This window comes from Cherax quadricarinatus, chromosome 43, assembly GCF_038502225.1.
Source record: "Cherax quadricarinatus isolate ZL_2023a chromosome 43, ASM3850222v1, whole genome shotgun sequence".
Taxonomy (NCBI): Eukaryota; Metazoa; Arthropoda; class Malacostraca; order Decapoda; family Parastacidae; genus Cherax; species Cherax quadricarinatus.
This window is the reverse complement of record NC_091334.1, coordinates 8614758-8634315: the sequence shown is the minus strand read 5'-3', so window position 1 is coordinate 8634315 and position 19558 is coordinate 8614758. Positions and strand designations below refer to the sequence as shown.

Sequence of the window (19558 nt, the reverse complement as noted above, 5' to 3'; positions counted from 1 at the left end):
TTTTCAGATAACTTATGTGGCCTGTGAGACCAAAGTATGGTGCAATGTACATATATACACTTGTATTCACAGTAAGTGCACAAACATAATTAAATACATGTATATTGTTTACAAAACTGGTTTACACAAACAAACAATACAAAAAAATTGTATATTACTATTGTTCTATAATATAGATGCAAATGTACAGTCACTGGACATGTTCCTAGAAGTTCTGCAGCTTGTGGAACTCTTTGAAACATGGTTTCATACACAATGGTGTTTTACACTCACACATAAAATGAGTGTCTCTGCATTTTTGTGGGTGTTTTTTGTGTATGTGCACAGACAAAACACCTCGTCTGAGCAGTTTTCTTCAAAGTAGTAGCAGGCAATTGTGTTATGAATTTATCCTAGGTAAATGGTCATGTGTCATCATTCCTTCCTACCTACCTATTTACTTTTATTTCCTTCTTTCTTTCTTTCTTTCTTCCTTCCTTCATTCTTTCCTTCCTTCATTCCTTCTGGTTTCTACAATGTATATACACATACACAGTCACTGGACACGTTCAAAGAACTGCTATTATCTTCTGGAAGCTTGGTGTTGTGTGTGGACTTCTAAATGTGCTGAGTCAGGTTGTGGCTGCTGTCAAAATGACATTATACCATCACTCACTACCCTTACTGTCTGTCAACACCCATGGGGTCCCATGCCTTCTTCCCCACCGTCCTTCCTTCCTACCTACCTACCTTTCTTTCTTTCTTCTGGTATCCTGGGCATTGTTTTTGGTCACAAACTCATCAAAACCATGAGATTCATCTTCATTGACACTTCAATCTGTGTTAGAACTATCACTTGGAAAGGGAAGAGTCCCAATTCGCCGGGGAGTGAGGTATTCCTTACCGCTAGGCTTGGTGACCAAGGCGTACTGAATTAGCACTCCCACAATGCACTGCGACTTCTCCGATTTTTTCACACTGCGCATACTGACCACACAGACAGATTGTCTCACATGTAGGTCTACCAGCTTTCTCCTGCCAGATTTGAAGCTGCTAGAATTTTGGCGTATTAATACGTCACCAACACTGGCTCATAGGCCGTACCTATATTACCTGGAGTTTACCTGGAGAGAGTTCCGGGGGTCAACGCCCCTGTGGCCCGGTCTTTGACCAGGCCTCCTGGTGGATCAGAGACTGATCAACCAGGCTGTTACTGCTGGCTGCACGCAAACCAACATAAGAACGAAGGAACACTGCAGAAGGCCTACTGGCCCATGCGAGGCAGGTCCAAGTCTCCTACCAGCTTAAGCCAATGCACCCAACCTAGTCAGGTCAGGTCACATTGACTTAAGGGAGGAACACGGCAACCGACCTGGTAGCACAAGCTATCAGGTCCAACTCACACCCACCCACATCCACTCATGTATTTATCCAACCTATTTTTAAAACTACACAACGTTCTGGCTTCTATAACTGTACTTGGGAGTTTGTTCCACTCATCCACAACTCTATTACCAAACCAGTACTTTCCTATATCCTTCCTGAATCTGAATTTTTCCAGCTTGAAACCATTGCTGCGAGTCCTGTTTAGGCTAGATATTTTCAGCACACTATTTACATCCCCTTTATTTATTCCTGTCTTCCATTTATACACCTCAATCATATCCCCCCTAATTCTACGTCTTTCTAGAGAGTGCAGACATGGGATCAACTTTGTCATCCTCCTTTGTACATTTTCCAGAGCATTTATATCCATTCTGTAATACGGTGACCAAAACTGTGCAGCATAATCTAAATGAGGCCTAACCAAGGATGTACATGTATAGAGTTGAAGAACAACCTGAGGACTCCTATTATTTATGCTTCTTGATATGAAGCCAATGGTTCTATTAGCTTTATTGCGAACACTTATGCACTGTTGTCTTGGTTTCAGATTACTGCTAACCAGAACTCCTAAATCTTTTTCGCAATCCGTAATATTAAGATCTACATTAGTATTTAGTTTATATGTGGCATGGTTATTGTCCTGTCCAAGTTTTAGAACTTTAAGAACATACATAAGAACATAAGAAAGGAGGAACACTGCAGGAGGCCTGCTGGCCCATACTAGGCAGGTCCTTTACAATTCATCCCACTAACAAAACATTTACCCAACCCGATTTTCAATGCTACCCAAGAAATAAGCTCTGATGTGAAAGTCCCACTCAAATCCAACCCTTCCCACTCATGTACTTATCCAACCTAGATTTGAAACTACCCAAAGTCCTAGCCTCAATAACCCAACTAGGTAGACTGTTCCACTCATCAACTACCCTATTTCCAAACCAATACTTTCCTATGTCCTTTCTAAATCTAAACTTATCTAATTTAAATCCATTACTGCGGGTTCTCTCTTGGAGAGACATCCTCAAGACCTTATTAATATCCCCTTTATTAATACCTATCTTCCACTTATACACTTCGATCAGGTCTCCCCTCATTCTTCGTCTAACAAGTGAATGTAACTTAAGAGTCTTCAATCTTTCTTCATAAGGAAGATTTCTGATGCTATGTATTAATTTAGTCATCCTACGCTGAATGTTTTCTAACGAATTTATGTCCATTTTGTAATACGGAGACCAGAACTGAGCTGCATAATCAAGGTGAGGCCTTACTAATGATGTATAAAGCTGCAGTATGACCTCTGGACTTCTGTTGCTTACACTTCTTGATATAAATCCCAGTAATCTATTTGCCTTATTACGTACGCTTAGGCATTGCTGTCTTGGTTTAAGGTTGCTGCTCACCATAACCCCCAAGTCCTTTTCGCAATCTGTATGGCTAAGTTCTACATCATTTAATTTATAAGTACTAGGGTTATGGGCACTCCCAAGCTTCAGAACCTTGCACTTATCTACATTGAACTGCATCTGCCACTTTTCTGACCAAGAATAGAGTTTGTTTAAATCCTCCTGAAGTTCCCTAACATCTACGTTTGAATCAATTATCCTACCTATCTTTGTGTCATCGGCGAATTTGCTCATATCACTAGTAATTCCCTCATCAAGATCATTGATATATATTATAAACAACAACGGGCCCAAGACTGATCCCTGTGGAACGCCACTTGTTACAGATCCCCACTCGGATTTAACCCCATTTATGGACACTCTCTGCTTCCTGTCAGTGAGCCATGACTCGATCCACGAGAGCACTTTTCCCCCAATGCCATGGGCTGCCACTTTCTTTAACAGTCTATGGTGCGGAACTCTATCAAAAGCCTTACTAAAATCTAAGTAAATAATATCAAATTCTTTATTGTGGTCAACAGCCTCAAAAGCTTTACTGAAGAAAGTTAATAAATTAGTTAGACAAGACCGGCCTCTTGTGAATCCATGCTGAGTATCATTAATCAAGCTATGCTTATCGAGATGGCTTCTTATAATCTCAGCTATAATTGACTCTAGTAATTTGCCTACAATTGAGGTCAGGCTTATTGGGCGGTAATTTGACGGTAACGACTTGTCCCCTGTTTTAAAAATAGGAGTTACATTAGCCATCTTCCACATATCAGACACTACACCTGTTTGAAGAGATAAATTAAAAATATTAGTTAATGGTTCACAGAGTTCCATTTTGCATTCCTTAAGAACCCTTGAAAAAACCTCATCAGGACCCGGCGACTTATTTTGCTTCAGTCTGTCTATCTGCCTCACAACCATCTCACTAGTGACTGTGATGTTACATAATTTATCTTCTTCTAGCCCATTTGTCTATACAGTGGACCCCCGGTTAACGATATTTTTTCACTCCAGAAGTATGTTCAGGTGCCAGTACTGACCGAATTTGTTCCCATAAGAAATATTGTGAAGTAGATTAGTCCATTTCAGACCCCCAAACATACACATACAAACGCACTTACATAAATACACTTACATAATTGGTCACATTTGGAGGTAATCGTTATGCGGGGGTCCACTGTATTAAGCTGCATCTGCCACTTCTCCGACCACTGCATCAGTCTATTCAAATCTTCCTGGAGTGCTCTAATGTCCTCGTCAGAATGAATTCGACGGCCTATTTTGGTGTCATCGGCAAACTTGCCGATGTCGCTCTTTATGCCCTCATCTATGTCGTTTATGTAGATTGTGAACAGCAGGGGGCCCAACACCGACCCCTGTGGAACCCCGCTCGTGACGCTTCCCCACTCTGATTTCTCCCCATTTATGCAAACTCTCTGCTGCCTATTTGTCAACCATGCCTCTATCCAGGAAAAAATTTCTCCTCCTATTCCATGTGCCTTAATTTTCCTCAATAGTCTCTGATGTGGGACCCTGTCAAAAGCCTTACTGAAGTCCATATACACAATATCATATTCATTACCATGATCTACCTCCTCAAATACCTTAGTGAAAAAAGTTAATAAATTTGTAAGGCAGGAACGCCCCTTTGTAAAACCATGCTGAGATTCGTTGATTAATTTATGCTTTTCAAGGTGGCTACGAACTGCCTCGGCAATTATTGATTCCATAAATTTTCCCACTATGGAGGTTAGGCTTATTGGTCTATAGTTCAAAGCTAAGGACCTGTCACCTGCTTTAAAAATAGGTATCACATTTGCCATTTTTCACTTATCTGGCACCATGCCAGTTTGTAGTGATATGTTGAAAAGATTAGCCAAAGGTTTGCTAAGCTCCTCTTTACATTCCTTTAGAACCCTTGCATACAGTTCATCAGGGCCTGGGGATTTGTTAGGTTTTAATTTATCTATTTGCCTAAGGACCATGTCACTTGTGACCCTAATCGTGCGCAGTTTATTATCGTCCTGTTCTACATAATTTATTATTTCCGGAATATCGCTGGTATCCTCCTGTGTAAAAACTGAGAGGAAGATGTGTTAAAAATTCTACACATTTCCTTATCACTGTCAGTGAGCTGACCCGAGGAACTTTTGAGTGGGCCTATCTTGTCCCTGATCTTACTTCTGTATACCTGAAAGAATCCTTTTGGGTTAGTCTTCGATTCTCTTGCAACTTTAACCTCATAATCTCTTTTTACTTTTCTAATTCCCTTTTTTATTTCTCTCTTTAACTTAATATATCGATTTCTTAACTGCCCCTCTCCTCTTTTGATTTGCCTATATATGCCTCTCTTTTGACCAATCAGATATTTTAATCTATTGTTCATCCATTTAGGATCATTTTTGTTTGATCTGATTTCCCTATTTGGAACATAATTTGACTGAGCAGCTAGAACTATGCCCTGGAAAGCATCATATCGGCAACCATCACCACCTACCTGACCCTTAGTCAGGTCATTCCAGTTCAGCCCACCTAAGTAATTATTCAGTCCTATGAAATCAGCCAAGCGAAAGTCAGGGACGGAGACTTGATTGCCATTATTAGGGGAATTCCATGATATATTAAAACTGAGTGATTTGTGATCACTTTCCCCAAGCTCATCATTAACCTCAAGATTATTAATTAGCGTTTCCCTACTGGGAAGAACCAAGTCAAGGAGGTTATTTCCCCTAGTTGGCTCTGTCACAAACTATTTTAAAAAACAATCCTGGATCGTATCAAGAAAGTCACCTACTCTAAATTTCCTGTCAAATTGCTCCAGTCAATCTGTCTATAGTTGAAATCTCCCATTAGCATAACATTTTCGTATGTAGATGCCTTACGAATTTCGTCCCATAGAAGTTTACTGCACTCCCTATCAAGATTTGGGGCCCTGTAAATCACACCCAAAATTAGTTTTTCTCGGCCCTCGAGAAGCTGTAACCAAACAGATTCAGTGGCTAACGCTTCTACTTTTATATCTTGTCTAACACAACAATTTAAATTGTCTCTGACATACATCGCTACTCCACCCCCCCCACTGTATAGTCCTTGTGGCTTAGCGCTTCTTTTTTGATTATAATACTCCACCACCCTTCCTGTTGACCCTGTCAGTGTGGAATAATTTATAGCCTTGTATGTGACATTCAGAGGGCATCTCTCTATCTTTCAGATTGAGCCAGGTCTCTGTTATAGCAATAATATCTGTTTCCTGCACTTGCAATTAATCTTAGCTCATCTATCTTATTTCTTACACTCCTGCTATTAGTATAGTAAACCTTAAGGGAGCTAGTCCCTTGCTGTCCTCTGCTGTTCCCCTTTGTTTGCTGACCTGATCTATTGTCTTTATTTATAACTTCATGCTGAATGCCTTTTATACATTTACTGTTTCCAACCCTAGTGTTGCAACCTGCTTGTTTCCCACACACACCCATACCTCTATCTTCTATCAATTTAAAATCATAGGCATTTCACAAATGGCCTTCTCAATTGAGTTTGCAAGTGCTACCACCCCAGCCCCAGAGAGATGTACCCCATCCCTTGCATACATATCATGCTTGCCATAAAAGTTGTTCCAGTTGTCAATGAATGGGATTGCAAGTTCCTTGCAGTATCTGTCTAGCCAGCAATTTACACCAATTGCCCTAGACAACCATTCATTTCCTACTCCCCTTCTAGGCAAGATGCTACATATGATTGGGACCCCTCCCTTAGACTTAATGAAATCTATAGCTGACCTGTACTTACCTAGCAGCTCTTCTCTCCTACCCTTCCCAATATCATTTCCACCAGCACTGAGACAAATAATGGGCTTGTTCCCATTACCTGACATGATATTATCCAGCCTGTTAACTATGTCCCCAACACCAGCTCCAGGGAAGCACACTCTATCTCTCATCTTCTTATTCCTATTACAAAAAGCACGGTCAATATATCTTACCTGAGAGTCACCAACCACAAGAATGCGTTTACCTCTGTTAGCAGGGGCAGTAGTACCATTACCTTCACTGGCCACTGAAGTACATTCATCCTGAAGAACAGAGAAGCGATTTCCTACCTTCAGATCTTCACTCTTAACTTTCCTTATTCTGGTTCTCCTCCCATTACTGGTTACCACTCGCCACTTATAGCAGGTGCTGACTGCACCTCACTGCTGGTAGCCGTTGCTACCTCCCCACCTACAGCCTCCTCACAGCGAGAGACAGACTGCACCTCACTGCTAGAAGCCTCATTCCCCACAACTCCAGCCACCTCACACTCTCTCCCAGACCCATTGAGGTGGACCTTCAGCCTCCCAATCTCCTCTTGGAGAAGCAAGACCCCATCCTTCAGCTCTCCAACCTCAATTTTTAACCCTTTGAGGGTCGACAGGCCCTCTCCGAAACTCGTTCTCAGGGTCGGCCAAATTTAAAAAAAAAAAAAATTATTTTCTCTTATGAAAAGATAGAGAATCTTTTCCCGATCATAACGACACCAAAAGTTTGAAATTTGATAGAAAACTTACGGAATTATGCTCTCGCAAAGTTAGCGGTCTCGGCGATGTTTACGCATCGGCGATTTTGCCCACTTTGAGCCCCATTTTCGGCCAATTTCACTGTACTAGTCGACAAAAAACATGAATAATTCGCTAGAACTCCATTTTTTCTATCGAATGGGTGCAAGAAACCACCCATTTATAAATTCAACTATCCAGTACAGTGGTCAGAATTTAGCAATTTTGCCAATTTCACACAAATTTCAAAAGATGCCAATTTCGGAATAGGGTCCAGAATAAACAAGAAAGACATTCCTGGCACTAAAATGACATTTCCTCTAGTCATTATTCACGTCTCAAGGCCCCTCTTATATTCTTTTGCTTTCCACTTTGAATTTTTATTCTCACAAAAAATATAAGATTTACTGTAATGCAGACTACTGCATTAGTGTAAAAAATGATATAAATATTATTGGTGCACTTGTGAAAGAATATTAGACTCACCAGTTGACGTGTATTGCACGCTTGGCACGATTTGTTTACTTTTGAAATTTGGTAAAAATCGAACATTTCTGCTACTTTGAGCTCAATTTCAAGGCACCTTTCATTGTAAAACCAGTCAAAATCATCTCAATTTCAGTAATATGTCTTCCATTCTATAAAATGAGACCAAGAAAACTAGAATACAACAATAAATACCATACGAAAATACACTGCAAAGTCGCTGATTTATTAAAAAAAAATGGTCAAAGTTTTTTTTTTCTCATTATGCACTGTGTGTTGCAGGATTTTTTTTAGACTGTGCACACTGACCACATAGACGCATTCTTTCATATAAAGGCCTACCAGCTTTCTCCCACTAGATTTGAGGCCGCTAGAATTTATGAGTACTAGTACGTCAAAAACCCCTACGCGTAAGACGTACTAGTACGACGAAAACCCTCAAAGGGTTAAAACACTGCAGAAGCAAGCCATGCTTAGTAACTGTCCACGCTAATCCCCAAAGCAGCTCAGGGTCTGTGACCTCACGTAATGACTGACCACAGTCTCGGGCCCCTGACACTTATTGTATTGTCTCTTAACGTGCTAGTGACACCCCTGCTTTTCAATGGGGGGATGTTGCATCGTCTGCCAAGTCTTTTGCTCTCGTTGTGAGTGATTTTCGTGTGCAAGTTCGGTACTAGTCCCTCTAGGGTTTTCCAGGTGTATATAATCATGTATCTCTCCCGCCTGCATTCCAGGGAATACAGGTTCAGGAACTTTAAGCGCTCCCAGTAATTGAGGCGTTTTATCTCCGTTATGCGCGCTGTGAAGGTTCTCTGTACATTTTCTAGGTCAGCAATTTCACCTGCCTTGAAAGGTGCTGTTAGTGTACAGCAATATTCCAGCCTAGATAGAACAAGCGACCTGAAGAGTGTCATCATGGGCTTGGCATCCCTAGTTTTGAAGGTTCTCATTATCCATCCTGTCATTTTTCTAGCAGCTGTGATTGATATAATGTTATGGTCCTTGAAGGTGAGATCCTCCGACATGATCACTCCCAGGTCTTTGATGTTGGTTTTTCGCTCTATTTTGTGGCCGGAATTTGTTTTGTACTCTAATGAAGTTTTAATTTCCTCGTGTTTACCATATCGGAGTAATTGAAATTTCTCATCATTGAACTTCATATTGTTTTCTGACGCCCATTGAAAGATTTGGTTGATGTCCGCCTGGAGCCTTGCAGTGTCTGCAATGGAAGACACTGTCATGCAGATTCGGGTATCATCTGCAAAGGAAGACATGGTGCTGTGGCTGACATCCTTGTCTATGTCAGATATGAGGATGAGAAACAAGATGGGAGCGAGTACTGTGCCTTGTGGAACAGAGCTTTTCACCGTAGCCGCCTCGGACTTTACTCTGTTGACTACTACTCTTTGTGTTCTGTTTGTGAGGAAATTATAGATCCATTTACCAACTTTTCCTGTTATTCCCTTAGCACACATTTTGTGCGCTATTATGCCATGGTCACATTTGTCGAAGGCTTTTGCAAAGTCTGTATATATTACATCTGCATTCTTTTTGTCTTCTAGTGCATCTAGGACCTTGTCATAGTGATCCAATAGTTGAGACAGACAGGAGCGACCTGCTCTAAACCCATGTTGCCTTGGGTTGTGCAATTGATGGGTTTCTAGATGGGTGGCAATCTTGCTTCTTAGGACCCTTTTGAAGATTTTTATGATATGGGATGTTAGTGCTATCGGTCTGTAGTTCTTTGCTATTGCTTTACTGCCCCCTCTGTGGAGTGGGGCTATGTCTGTTGTTTTTAGTAGCTGTGGGATGACCCCCATGTCCATGCTCCCTCTCCATAGGATGGTAAAAGCTCGTGATAGGGGCTTCTTGTAGTTCTTGATGAACAAGGAGTTCCATGAGTCTGGCCCTGGGGCAGAGTGCATGGGCACGTCATTTATCGCCTGTTCGAAGTCATTTGGCGTCAGGATAACATTAGATAGGCTTGTGTTAATCAAATTCTGTGGCTCTCTCATAAAAAATTCATTTTGATCTTCGACTCTCAGTCTGGTTAGCGGCTTGCTAAAAACTGAGTCATACTGGGACTTGAGTAGCTCATTCATTTCCTTGCTGTCATCTGTGTAGGACCCATCTTGTGTAAGTAGGGGCCCAATACTGGACGTTGTTCTCGACTTTGATTTGGCATAGGAAAAGAAATACTTTGGGTTTCTTTCGATTTCATTTATGGCTTTTAGTTCTTCCCACGATTCCTGACTCCTATAAGGTTCCTTTAGCTTAAGTTCGATGTTTGCTATTTCTCTGACCAGTGACTCCCTACGCATTTCAGATATATTGGCCTCTTTTAGCCGCTCTGTTATTCTTTTTCGTCGCCTGTAAAGGGAGCGCCTGTCCTTTTTCTTAAAGGAATAAACCTTGAGCATACATCGAGTGCCACCGAGTTAATCTGTTCTAGCCATAAGTTGGGGTCTGTGTTGCTTAGTCTATCTTCCCAGCTTATATCGGTTAGGACTTGGTTTACTTGGTCCCACTTTATGTTCTTGTTATTGAAGTTGAATTTGGTGAAAGCTCCCTCATGACTAATCTCATCATGTCGGTCTGGGGCTCCGTGCATACATGTCTGAACCTCGATTATGTTGTGATCTGAGTATATTTTTTTGATATGGCGACATTTCGTATCAGATCATCATTGTTAGTGAAGATGAGGTCTAGTGTATTCTCCAGTCTAGTAGGCTCTATTATTTGCTGGTTTAAGTTGAATTTTGTGCAGAGATTTAAAAGCTCGTGTGTGTGTGAGTTTTCGTCAGAGCTGCCTCCTGGTGTTATCACTGCAACAACATTATTTGCTATATTCCTCCATTTTAGGTGCCTTAAGTTGATATCCCCCAGGAGCAAGATGTTGGGGGCAGGAGCTGGCAGATTTCCAGACAGTGGTCAATTTTTAACAGCTGTTCCTGGAATTGCTGGGACGTTGCATCCGGAGGCTTGTAGACTACCACAATGACTAAGTTTTGGTTCTCGATCTTTACTGCTAAAACTTCCACTACATCATTTGAGGCATTAAGCAGTTCTGTGCAAACAAGTGACTCTGCGATATACAGGCTAACCTCCCCCCCCATTTGCCTGTTCACTCTGTCGCATCTGTATAGGTTGTAACCTGGGATCCATATTTCGTTGTCCAAGTGATCCTTTATGTGGGTCTCTGTGAAAGCCGCAAACATTGCATTTGCCTCTGCAAGCAGTCCACGGATGAAAGGTATTTTGTTGTTCTTTGCTGGCTTTAGACCCTGTATATTTGCAAAGAAGAATGTCATCGGACTGGTGGTATTGGTGGTACTGGGGGGGACTTTTTTTTCCGGCATTAGTATCTGTATCTGTTGGTTTGGAGTGGAGGCCATCGACTGTGGTTCCACTCCAGGAATGACTGGATTTGATGTACGATTTCTGCCATTTCCTGCCAGTTTTTTTCCTTCCTGGCACTAAAAAACCTCTCCCTCTTGAGTGGCTGTGGCTACCCAGGTTTTCCCATGGTCTGGATATTTTGTATCTTTTTGTCCCCTTTAGATGGTGTGCCTGGCAATTTAAGTTATAGCACAGTCTTTCCTGTACTGAAGAGGGACACATTTCAGGGTGAAAAAGCTTACAGGAAGGGAGTTTGCATTTTCCTGTTGTCATATAGGCACGGCATTTTCTAGGTTGGTCATAGTTGCACGTCCTGTCTGTTTTTTCAGATTTCCCATGCCTGCAGATACCAAGTGCATAGTACGTGCACAGGCTTGGTTTCCGTTTGCCTTGGGTTTCTGTGACTGTATTCCCTGTTGGTGCATGTTTACCTGTGTCTTTCCTATCCTCACTAGCACTAACAATGGAGCTCTCACCAGTTGTTTTTGGTAATGTATCCTCACTAATGCTAGTGGAGTCCCCTTGTTTGCTATCTCCTGTGGTATTACTAGTTTGTAATATTGGTTTTATCTTGTCTTTGACTACACTTGTTTCCTCACTACAGCTCCTGTCTCCCTCGAGGTCATTTATATGCATTCCCTCCTGCGTACATTTACTGACTACCTGGACACGACCTCCATCCTCACCATTACTGTCTCCCAGGATAGCACCTCCATCCTCACCCTTACCGTCTCCCAGAACAGCATTATCAGCCCCACATTTACTGACTACTAGGGCAGCACCTCCAGCCTTACAGTTTCTGACAGTGAAAGGGTTAAAATATCTTCATCGTTAGCTTATAGCGAGCGGTGAATATATTTAGTGAATGAAGTCTGAATAAATGAAGAATGGGTATAACTGAAAATCGCTGCATTAGTGAAACGTAAAGCAAAGCGCTGTAAAGCAGGGACCTCCTGTATCTGGACTATGTCCATCCAATATAATGAGAATAGATATACAGTATTAAGACCAGATGCCAAATTATCAAGCAGAAAATAAATAACGTTGGAGTCTCAGGCAGTATAGGCTGTCCAATAGTGGACTTTGTATGTACATGAATAATACTGGACATAAATCAGTAGTTTTCAGCTTACCTGTAGGTAGAAGGTTAAGAACCAATTCAACATAAGCTGTATTGGTGCATCCTGTTTCACTGCCACAGTACTTCTTGCACTCCTCCGGGACCACACAGGCCACTTTGTCTGTGTAGAGTACCCTGGAACCCATGCCTGGGAATACTAGAATGAAGAGTGGCAGGAACTTGAGCACAGCAGCTAGAACGCAGCCAGCTTTAGCGTGGGTCATACTTTTGCTAGAGAGAGTCCTCTGTACAATAACCTGGAGGACAAATAAGGTAGGCCTCATCAGTATTTGTGACCTATTCATCAAATTCATTTTGAAGCAAATCAGTCATTAATACTACAGAATTCAAGACAGGGGCTGATTATAAAGCAAATATCCTTCAAAAGGGTAGGGAGGTGCCTTGATGCTGGTTCAGGGCTTTGATTTAAGGAAAAGGATGAAACCTGATTACCTCCTATTCCCCAGGTCCTGTATGAGACCTGTGAGTTTAACAGTTTCCCATGTATATAATAATTATAATAATAATAATAATAATGTGGATTGGAGGGTCATCTGAACTGTGATGTTGGTACCCTTCTGGGAAGACAGTGATTGAACGAGTGACAGTGAAAATGTTTCTTCTTTGTCTGGTCACCCTACTTTAACCCGTAAATGGTCCAAACGTATATATACGTTCACTACCATACTGCCCCAACTTTTTTGAGAAAAAAAAACATTGTTGTTTTTTAATAGGAAAAAAGAGCATATGGTACCCAGGCATCCCCAATTATTTTAATATGGTGCACAGTGAGTGCTCACACCCATTCTCACATGTCTAGGCGACTCAGGCTTATCGTGGCAATGTTAAATGTAGGACACATAAAACGTATATATACGTCTGGGGCACTAGCGGTAAAAATGTATATATACGTTTGGACCGTTTACGGGTTAAAGTGATGGGAGACAGCCAGAATGTTATAAATACTAATAATAATAATAACGTGAGTGTTGGCGAATGTGTTTTCCTCTTTGGGTCACCCTGTCTTGGCAGAACAAATACTGCTTTCCTTTGAAGTTACTGGTTAAAAGGCTTGAAAACAATGATAACCTTTTAAAGTGTTAAATAGCTAAAATATTACATCAGAATACTACCTGTGAGGAGTGACTGCAACTAATAGTAAGGATTGAGACCTTACTTAAAATTAGTTAGTTTAACATCTTTATTATGTACCCCATATCCATCCTGTGGGTGGTAGTCAAAAAGATTACAGAGGTACATAATGGGTCCACAGAGTGGGCCCCATAGTTTTGATAGCTGACAAGTTACAAAGGTAATGAACGATTCACATGTCTACACTTGATCACAACTGCAATGAGTTATTAATGCAAATACAGTCGACCCTCAACCAACGGCATTAATCTGTTCCAGAGGGCTTGCCGTTGGTCGAAATTGCCGTTGGTCGAGTTAATTTTCCCCATAAGAAATAATGGAAATAGAATTAATTCGTTACTGACATCCCAAAGTCTGAAATTTTTTTTACATGAAATACACATTTCCTTATATGGAAATGAATGGGACATGCAAAATAAACAATAATTAAATGCCACTTACCTTTATTGTGGAGTTGTTGATGAGTGATGTGCCAGCAGCAGGGGAGATTCAGGATTGTCTATTGCTTGGAAGGAGAATCCCCTTCCATAAAGACTTAAGAACATAAGAACATAAGAACGAAGGAACACTGCAGAAGGCCTACTGGCCCACGCGAGGCAGGTCCAAGTCTCCTACCGGCTTAAGCCAATGCACCCAACCTAGTCAGGTCAGGTCACATTGACTTAAGGGAGGAACACGGCAACCGACTGTTAGCACAAGCTATCAGGTCTAACTCACACCCACCCACATCTACTCATGTATTTATCCAACCTATTTTTAAAGCTACACAACGTTCTGGCCTCTATAACGGTACTTGGGAGTTTGTTCCACTCATCCACAACTCTATTACCAAACCAGTACTTTCCTATATCCTTCCTGAATCTAAATTTTTCCAACTTAAAACCATTGCTGCGAGTCCTGTCTAGGCTAGATATTTTCAGCACACTATTTACATCCCCTTTATTTATTCCTGTCTTCCATTTATACACCTCAATCATATCCCCCCTAATTCTACGTCTTTCTAGAGAGTGCAGTTTCAGGGCCCTTAGTCTATCCTCATAGGGAAGGTTTCTGATACATGGGATCATCTTTGTCATCCTCCTTTGTACATTTTCCAGAGAATTTATATCCATTCTGTAATACGGTGACCAAAACTGTGCAGCATAATCTAAATGAGGCCTAACCAAGGATGTATAGAGTTGAAGAACAACCTGAGGACTCCTATTATTTATGCTTCTTGATATGAAGCCAAGGATTCTATTAGCTTTATTGCGAACACTTATGCACTGTTGTCTTGGTTTCAGATTACTGCTAACCAGAACTCCTAAATCTTTTTCGCAATCCGTAATATTAAGATCTACATTATTTAGTTTATATGTGGCATGGTTATTGTCCTGTCCAACATTTAGAACTTTGCATTTGTCTATATTAAACTGCATCTGCCACTTCTCCGACCACTGCATCAGTCTATTCAAATCTTCCTGGAGTGCTCGAATGTCCTCGTCAGAATGAATTCGACGGCCTATTTTGGTGTCATCGGCAAACTTGCCGATGTCGCTCTTTATGCCCTCATCTATGTCGTTTATGTAGATTGTGAACAGCAGGGGGCCCAACACTGACCCCTGTGGAACACCGCTCGTGACGCTTCCCCACTCTGATTTCTCCCCATTTATGCAAACTCTCTGCTGCCTATTTGTCAACCATGCCTCTATCCAGGAAAAAATTTCTCCTCCTATTCCATGTGCTTTAATTTTCCTCAATAGTCTCTGATGTGGGACCCTGTCAAAAGCCTTACTGAAGTCCATATACACAATATCATATTCATTACCATGATCTACCTCCTCAAATACCTTAGTGAAAAAAGTTAATAAATTCGTAAGGCAGGAACGCCCCTTTGTAAAACCATGCTGAGATTCGTTGATTAATTTATGCTTTTCAAGGTGGCTACGAACTGCCTCGGCAATAATTGATTCCATAAATTTTCCCACTATGGAGGTTAGGCTTATTGGTCTATAGTTCGAAGCTAAGGACCTGTCACCTGTTTTGAAAATAGGTATCACATTTGCCATTTTCCACTTATCTGGCACCATGCCAGTTTGTAGTGATATGTTGAAAAGATTAGCCAAAGGTGTGCTAAGCTCCTCTTTACATTCCTTTAGAACCCTTGCATACAGTTCATCAGGGCCTGGGGATTTGTTAGGTTTCAATTTATCTATTTGCCTAAGGACCATGTCACTTGTGACCCTAATAGTGCACAGTTTATTATCGTCCTGTTCTACATAATTTATCATTACTGGTATATCGCTGGTATCCTCCTGTGTAAAAACTGAGAGGAAGTATGTGTTAAAAATTCTACACATTTCCTTATCACTGTCAGTGAGCTTACCCGAGGAACTTTTGAGTGGGCCTATCTTGTCCCTGATCTTACTTCTGTATACCTGAAAGAATCCTTTTGGGTTAGTCTTCGATTCTCTTGCAACTTTAACCTCATAATCTCTTTTCGCTTTTCTAATTCCCTTTTTTATTTCTCTCTTTAACTGAATATATCGATTTCTTAATTGGCCCTCTCCTCTTTTGATTTGCCTATATATGCCTCTCTTTTGACCAATCAGATATTTTAATCTATTGTTCATCCATTTAGGATCATTTTTGTTTGATCTGATTTCCCTATTTGGAACATAATTTGACTGAGCAGCTAGAACTATGCCCTGGAAAGCATCATATCGGCAACCATCACCACCTACCTGACCCTTAGTCAGGTCATTCCAGTTCAGCCCACCTAAGTAATTTTTCAGTCCTATGAAATCAGCCAAGCGAAAGTCAGGGACGGAGACTTGATTGCCATTATTAGGGGAATTCCATGATATATTAAAACTGAGTGATTTGTGATCACTCTCCCCAAGCTCATCATTAACCTCAAGATTATTAATTAGTGTTTCCCTACTGGCAAGAACCAAGTCAAGGAGGTTATTTCCCCTAGTTGGCTCTGTCACAAACTGTTTTAAAAAACAATCCTGGATCGTATCAAGAAAGTCACCCGACTCTAAATTTCCTGTCAAATTGCTCCAGTCAATCTGTCTATAGTTGAAATCTCCCATTAGCACAACATTTTCATATGTAGATGCCTTACGAATTTCGTCCCATAGAAGTTTACTGCACTCCCTATCAAGATTTGGGGCCCTGTAAATCACACCCAAAATTAGTTTTTCTCGGCCCTCGAGAAGCTGTAACCAAACAGATTCAGTGGCTGACGCTTCTAATTTAATATCTTGTCTTACACAACAATTTAAATTGTCTCTGACATACATCGCTACTCCACCACCTTTCCTGTTGACCCTGTCAGTGTGGAATAATTTATAGCCTTGTATGTGACATTCAGAGGGCATCTCTCTATCTTTCAGATTGAGCCAGGTCTCTGTTATAGCAATAATATCTATGTTTCCTGCACTTGCAATTAATCTTAGCTCATCTATCTTATTTCTAACACTCCTGCTATTAGTATAGTAAACCTTAAGGGAGCTAGTCCCTTGCTGCCCTCTGCTGCCCCCCTTTGTTAGCTGACCTGTTCTATTGTCTTTATTTATAACTTCATGCTGAATGCCTTTTATACATTTACTGTTTCCAACCCTAGTGTTGCAACCTGCTTGTTTCCCACACACACCCATACCTCTATCTTCCATCAGTTTAAAATCATAGGCATTTCACCAATGGCCTTCTCAATCGAGTCTGCAAGTGCTACCACCCCTGCCCCAGAGAGATGTACCCCATCCCTTGCATACATATCATGTTTGCCATAAAAGTTGTTCCAGTTGTCAATGAATGGGATTGCAAGTTCCTTGCAGTATCTGTCTAGCCAGCAATTTACACCAATTGCCCTAGACAACCATTCATTTCCTACTCCCCTTCTAGGCAAGATGCTACATATGATTGGGATCCCTCCCTTAGACTTAATGAAATCTATAGCTGACCTGTACTTATCTAGCAGCTCTTCTCTCCTACCCTTCCCAATATCATTTCCACCAGCACTGAGACAGATAATGGGCTTGTTCCCATTACCTGACATGATATTATCCAGCCTGTTGACAATGTCCCCAACACCAGCTCCAGGGAAGCACACTCTATCTCTCATCTTCTTATTCCTATTACAAAAAGCACGGTCAATATATCTTACCTGAGAGTCACCAACCACAAGAATGCGCTTACCTTCATTAGCAGGGGCAGTAGTACCCTTACCTTCACTGGCCACTGAAGTACATTCATCCTGGAGAACAGAGAAGCGATTTCCTACCTTCAGCTCTTCACTCTTAACTTTCCTTACTCTGATGCGCCTCCCATTACTGTGAACAACTCGCCACTTGCAGCAGGTGCTGGGCTGCACCTCACTGCTGGTAGCTGTTGCTACCTCCCCAACTACAGCCTCCTCACAGCGAGAGACAGACTGCACCTCACTGCTAGAAGTCTCATTCCCCACAACTCCAGCCACCTCACACTCTCTCCCAGACCCATTGAGGTGGACCTTCAGCCTCCTAATCTCCTCCTGGAGAAGCAAGACCTCCTCCTTCAACTCTCCAACCTCAGTTTTTAAAACACTGCAGAAGCAAGCCATGCTTTGTAACCGTCCACGCTAATCCCCAAAGCAGCTCAGGGTCTGTGACCTCACGTGACGACTGACCACTGACTTAAGGTACCAAGTCCTTTGGTGGGGTTACCTCCCTCCTTGGTTTTTTAATGCCACTAGGACCAGCTTGAGAATCACTGGACCACCCTCTACCACCATCACTACCACCCTCTACCACCATCACTACCACCCTCTACCACCATCACTACCACCCTCTACCACTATCGCTACCACCTTCTACCACCACCACCACTCGTATTTTTCTACAAACTTTTTCTTGAATTCTATCATGTTTCTCACATTATTTACCAAAGGGCTGGCTTTAGAAGCTTTCGTGGGGTCTATGGTGGCTTATTTAGCGTTTAAAAGCAATAGAAATAGTGGAATAATCCAAGATGTATGGGGGGCACACGTGGAAACTGACCGCAACAGCTTAACAATGGCACACTGACTCTTGGAGTGGCTGGGCGCACGTCCACAGATTCTGGATGAACGTCGTTGGCTAAGTCTTTCGCTGTTGGTTAAGGCATTTTTTCTATGACAAAAAGTGCCGTTAGATGAAATTGCCGTTACTTAATGCCGCCATTAGTTGAGGGTCAACTGTATTACCTTTATTCTAGGTAGTAGGTTGGTAGACAGCAACTGCCCAGGGAGGTACTACCGTCCTGCCAAGTGAGTGTAATATGGATGTAATTGTTTTACACGATGGTAGGATTGCTGGTGTCTTTTTTTTCTGTCTCATACACATGCAAGATTTCAGGAACATCTTGCTACTTCTACTTACACTAAGGTCACACTACACATACATGTACAAGCATATATATACACACCCCTCTGGGTTTTCTTCTATTTTCTTTCTAGTTCTTGTTCTTGTTTATTTCCTCTTACCTCCATGGGGAAGTGGAACAGAATTCTTCCTCTGTAAGCCACGCGTGTTGTAAGAGGCGAATAAAATGCCGGGAGCAAGGGGCTAGTAACCCCTTCTAAGGTACAAATTACTAAATTTAACCCTTTCAGGGTCAGCAGGGCCTCTCCTAAACTTGTTCTCAGGGTCAGAAATTTTTCAAAAAAAAAAAAAAATTATTTTTTCTTATGAAATGATAGAGAATCTTTTCCTGATCATAATGACACCAAAAGTATGAAATTTGATGGAAAATTTACTGAGTTATGCTCTCGCGAAGTTAGTGGTCTCGACAATGTTTACGCATCGGCGATTTCGCCCACTTTGAGCCCTATTTTCGGCCAATTCCAATGTACCACACGACAAAAATCATACCTATTTTGCTAGAACTCCATTTTTTCTATCAAATGAGTACAAGAAACCACCCATTTACCGATTTCCACTATCCAATAACAATTTTGCCAATTTCACACAAATTTCAAAAGATGCCAATTTCCAAATAGGGTCCAGAATAAACAAGACAGACATTTCTGACACTAAAATAACATTTCCTCTGTTCACTACTCATGTCCCCAGGCCTCTGTTACATTTCTTTTGCTTTCCACTTTGA

The 19558-nt window shown here is 41.5% G+C and overlaps 1 protein-coding gene across 1 annotated transcript in view; it reads right to left on the bottom strand.

The window, feature by feature from the left end:
* The window catches only part of LOC128694116 (sodium/glucose cotransporter 1-like), a 44363-nt gene that overhangs the window by 16176 nt on the left and 8629 nt on the right, over positions 1–19558 (bottom strand). Inside the window, exon 6 of the mRNA XM_070093564.1 lies at positions 12312–12555. Within this exon, the coding sequence (XP_069949665.1) occupies positions 12312–12555 (244 nt within the window). The remainder of the gene's footprint in view (positions 1–12311; positions 12556–19558) is intronic.